Below are 5,135 nucleotides of genomic sequence, written 5' to 3' on the forward strand. Positions count from 1 at the left end.
AGGGTTTCTCTGTATAGCCCTGGCTGTCCTGGAACTCACTTTGTAGACCAGGCTGGCCTCGAACTCAGAAATCCGCCTGCCTCTGCCTCCCGAGTAGTGTTTAAGGATATCGAGTGGTAATCTCAGTGGGTGGTGGATCTACTGAGAGGGAGTCATTGGTGAGCCCCAAGAGACAAGGTGTGTTAGGGCCTGAGGGGCTCACTTCCCTCACCCGCCCGTGGTCCCATCCCCTGGACTGGTGGTTTTCCTTCCATAGCCCAGTCGAGGCCATGACCGCCTGGATTTGCCTGTGACTGTTCGTTCCCTCCACCGACCCTTTGATGACCGAGAGGTGCAAGAACTTGGTAGCCCCGAGGATCGACTGCAGGACAGCAGTGACCCTGATACTGGTAGTGAGGAGGAAGTCAGTAGCCGCCTGTCTCCACCTCACAGTCCACGAGGTGAGACCCTCGAGTGGTTGTGGGGTCTGGGTCCAAGTCCTTAGGACTGGGAGTTTGGTGATTCTGGGAGAGACTAGGAGGGTTTCCTCCTCTGTGAGAAGACAAACTGGGGGGGTGGGGGGTTTGAACTCTTGAGAAGCGGTGTTTTCCTATTGGTTGGTGACTCCCCACCTTTACAAGTAGTAGAAATCCATTTGAAAGCAAAACAGCTTAAAGATGTCCTCACCTTTATAGTAAGGAAACTAGAAGGAATGAGTTTCCTGTTCTAATGGTGACTTTACTGCCTGAGGGTTATCCGGCCAAGGTGGCCCCATCCCCACCCCAGGGGCCTTTGTGTGAGTCTGTGCTGCTTCTCATGGGATAGCCTGCCTGCTCACTCATCACCTTTACCCCCTCTCTGTCACCTTCCAGACTTCACCCGAATGCAGGACATTCCTGAAGAGACAGAAAGCCGAGATGGGGAGCCCACAGCTTCAGAGAGCTAAGGGGACACTTCCCCCACCCCCGCCTGGTGCCCCACTGAAGAACATTAGTAAAGGGGGCAAACCTTGAAAGAACTGCTGATTGTCCTTGCCAGTTCCTGAGACCCCTGGATACCTAGGGGACATGGGGACTTGGGGACATAGAGGCCACTGCACTCCTGTTGTCCTCCAACAGCCACACCGCAGATGCCGACTTTTCATGCCTTCTCCCCCTACTTAGGAAAAATTATTTATTTATTGTTTAATGGTTACAGGGGCGGGCGGGGAGTAATTTAAAGGGCCAGGGACATGGGAACCAAGCCATAGGTATTGGAGACCCTCTCCTCGAATACCACTGGGATATGTTTGGCCTTAGCCACACAGCCTAACACCCACCCCAGTGACACCCATCTGTGGCCACAGAACCTACTGCCCCTTTAAGGAGGGCTGTGGGTAGGACCATGTCCCTTCCCCCACTCCCCCTAGCCTCTTTCTGCTCTTCTTTCTCTTCATCCTCCATGGAAGTCTGGCTCCTTAAAATTGATGGAGCAGAGGCTAGGGTGGCCATAATGTATGGGGGAGGGGAAGGAAGAACCTACAGGGACCAGAATGTTTGGTTTTTAGTTTTTGGGGTTTTGTTTTTGTTTTTGTTTTTGTACCAAAGCCAACCGCACCTGTTTTATATTTTTAAAAGAAGATTGTAGGCACTTCTAGCTCCGTATCTTTGAACTTGAGGAACTAGGGAGACAGTGACGTATTTCATGGACCGTCAGGGGGCTCCTATTCGGAACTCTTCCTCAGCCATTTGGAAGAAGCTCTAAGGTGGGTTGGGAAACCTCTACGAACCCTCACCTCATCTCCTACCGTGGCAACTACGTCGGAAACGTAAGCAAGAATTGAGGGAGGGGATTTATTTTTTTTTTCAATGCAACCCTAATGTCCACCAGCGATAGCCATTTGTCTGCAAAATTTAATTGTTAAAAAAAAAAGAAACAAAAGTAAACAGTAACAACAAAGAAAAGAAAGAGAGAGAGAGAGAGAGCTCAAGCAGGGAAAATTAAAGACCTGAAGCGCATGAGGTGCTGACTCAGTGCCCGATCGGAGGACTGCGGTGCATGCAGCCAGGCAGTGACCACGGTTTCTGAGAAGGGGCTGTCACTACCTCACTGAAGAGGGGCATGAATGGACGCAGCTGCTCAAACTCTTATTAAAAATCTTAAAATTGCAAGGCTGGAAATGAAGCGCCGTTCTGCCTCCAGCGGCTGTTAATGATGCAGACATTAGAAAACTCGTTTGCATCTTATTGGCATGCCGTGCTTGGACGGCACATCTGGCTCTTGCCACTGCTCTGTTCCCCTCCCTGTCCCTCCCATTTTCATTCCCTTCCTGGCTTAGTTCTCTGAGTAGCAGCCTATATAAGCTCAGTCTCTTGGAAAGGTGGTAATTGGTTTCAGTTCTTGGTTTTGGCTTATTCCACTTCCTGTTTCTAGGCCCTATTCTTAGGCCACGGGGCAGGGACAGGGCATGCACAGCCCCACAGCCTGTGACACGGGATGAGAAGAAGGGTCTCAGGACCCCACTGAGAAGGGGAATTGAAGTTGCGTGGGCAGCAGGCCTTGTGGGAAGCATCCTTCCCTCCACACCTGGCCCTCAGGAGACCCTTTCTCTCTAATCATGGGATTCTTGGGCCATAGGAATTGTTTTATAAATTTATTTATTTACTTTAGTATTTATTATGTTTGAGACAAGGTCTTGCGGTGAAGCCCAGGCTGGCCTTGGATTCAAGGCAATCCTTTCTCGCCTGGGCCTCCCAAATGCTGCAATTACAGGCTCTAGCCAGTAGGCCCAGCCCATGCTGGTTTTCTTTTACACAATGGGTGCAAAAAAAAGTTGCCAGGCCAAGAAGCCAGCCCCCACTTCCTCTGCCTGACAAACGCCTCAGTTTCAAGCCTCCTGATGCTCAGCAGCTGTGCTGGAGGCAGCGCTAAGCACCGGGGGCCCAAGCATGCAGAGGTCAGATGGACGAGACTGTTACAGTCGGGAGAAGAGCAGGACAGTTTCCCAGCCTTCCCCAGAGGGGCCGGGAGAAAAACCTAGAACCTGAGATGGATTTCCAGAGTAGGAGTTGGGAGAGACTGGCTTCCTTCCGTTGCCTTATTTCCATAGCCCCAGTCCAGCATCAGCCAGAGCCCTTCCCTCCCTCCTGTCAACATCTGTCCCTTGCTTGTCCCCTCCGTAATCCCACTTTCTGAACCTAAAGTGTTCATTTTTGCCCCCGCCGTCCTCCCTCCCACCCCCGCTGCCATTTCAAAGCCCTGTGACTGTGCTCTGAGAACCAGAGTCTGGCTAGCTTTTTGCTTAAACCACACTGCTCCCTGAGAGGAAGCTCTAAACCTGGGCCTGCCGCGCTCCATTTGCCACCCCCCTTTTCTCCATGCCGCCCCCTTCAACTTAGGGCTACACACAGTTCCTTGGGTTGGTTTTGTCAATATTTACCCCCGGGGCACTGTAAAGCAGATGCCCCCAGAAAAGGCAATATCCGGATCCAGCGGGGCCTGAAGAGACGCCGCAGGGGGCAGGAGGAAGGATGCTCCAGCAGAGGAGGATTACCCACCTTCCTGGATGGCTAGGAATAGACCTGGCGTTTTGGAGCCAGTTTAAACATCATCATAAAGAGGAAATTAAACATCAAGAGGCTAATTAAATCTTGTTCCCGTCCTTTAATATGTTGCGAGTTGGATGATTCTTAAATGCTCCTCAGCGACTGCGGACCAGACTGGCGCCTGGAGGTATTGCAGCTTCATTCCAGCTGCTGCTATTCCAGGGGCCTTGAGTGGCTAGTCACAACCTGGTTACAAAGCATCCCCAAAGCCTGGTCCTGATGGGAGGAATGGGGTAGGAGCTCCATCCCTCTGCTGCTTCCCCTTCTTTCCTGAAGCAACCCCCGAGCAAGATCTTTTCTGATAGGCCAACTTAGCTTATAATGGTTTTAAATGACTATGGAAACCAAAGGGGTACCTTCTGCTCAGGAGACAATTGCAAAGGGAGCCGTTGGTTTCAACCTTGATTGCCCTTCACCTGGTTTTTGAGACCAAGTGGGGGGCATGCCAATTTGCCTAGACTGCCGGGTCTCAGGGCTCCTGCCTTCCTCCCTAGCTCCTCTTGTGTCCAGTGGTTTTATATTGGGTGCTAGAGCTTGAACTCTGGTATCAGCACATGTGCTCCAAGTGCTTTACCCCCAGCTGTGCTCTGTATTTGTTCTTGCTTTGTCTCTGATTTCCAGTAGTGTTAGGGTGTGTGGTGACCAACGTGTGAGCACACTGGTGGAGGTTAAGGGACAGCTTTATGTGGCTTTGGCAATCCGACTCAGGTTGCCAGGCTTATGGGCCATGTGGTTTCCCTGCTGCGCCATCTTGCTGGTTCTTAACTTTATTATGTGTGTGTGTGTTTGTGTGTGTGTGCACACGTGTGCGCATATGTGGGAGTGTGAGCGATCAGATCACGAGACTTTCATTATATTCCATAAACAAGGACATGTAAGATACTACTGAGACCTCAGTGGCTCACCTGTACCTGTCTGCCAGCTGCCCGTGTTTTCTGTCTTCTTTCCATTTTCCATGGAAGGTGCCAGTACCGGGAACCCTGCCTATGGCACTGCTGGATCCTTTTATTTTGGAGACTGTCTAGACCAAGCTGGCCCTGAACCTTTTATTCCATTTAAGAAGATCTTGAATTTAAGGGATTAGGACAAGCAACCCATTAATTGAGATGAGTTCCCAGCTTCTAGCAAACAGGTAGAAAGCTACGCATGGCAGCGCCCATCTATAACCCCAGTACTCAGGAGATCCGGGAACTCAAGGCCTCTGTGGCTATATATTGAGTTGGAGGCCAATCGGGACTAACCGCACACAGAGATGACTCAGTCCGGTAGTTGCCATGTATACCTGGGGACCTGAGTCCCTGACACCCACATAAAAGCCGGGTACAGCAGCACCTGAAGCTTCACCTGAAGCACGTGACTCACTGGTAAGCTTCAAGTTCAGTGAGAGACCCTTGCTCAAAAATAAGATGGGGTTGGAGAACTAGCTCGGGAGCCAAGAGTGCCCACAGGACCTAAATCTGGTTCCGAGCACCAGCACCCACACTGGGTGGTTAACACCAACCTGTAACAAGCCTAGAGGAGCTGGTGTCTGCGCTTACTACACACACACGCACACACACACACACACACACA

General features: G+C 51.1%; 1 protein-coding gene across 8 annotated transcripts in view; it reads left to right on the top strand.

The window, feature by feature from the left end:
• The window catches only part of Arhgef2 (Rho/Rac guanine nucleotide exchange factor 2), a 58,356-nt gene extending 54,731 nt beyond the window's left edge, over positions 1 to 3,625 (top strand). For all 8 annotated transcript variants that reach the window (XM_029537334.1, XM_029537333.1, XM_021195467.2 and 5 more), the window contains 2 exons: positions 257 to 440; positions 852 to 3,625. In XM_029537334.1, the coding sequence (XP_029393194.1) occupies positions 257 to 440; positions 852 to 925 (258 nt within the window). In that variant the 3' untranslated portion in view covers positions 926 to 3,625. The remainder of the gene's footprint in view (positions 1 to 256; positions 441 to 851) is intronic.
• Positions 3,626 to 5,135: the final 1,510 nt, after the last annotated feature.

Source organism: Mus pahari, chromosome 4 (assembly GCF_900095145.1).
Source record: "Mus pahari chromosome 4, PAHARI_EIJ_v1.1, whole genome shotgun sequence".
Classification (NCBI taxonomy): domain Eukaryota; kingdom Metazoa; phylum Chordata; class Mammalia; order Rodentia; family Muridae; genus Mus; species Mus pahari.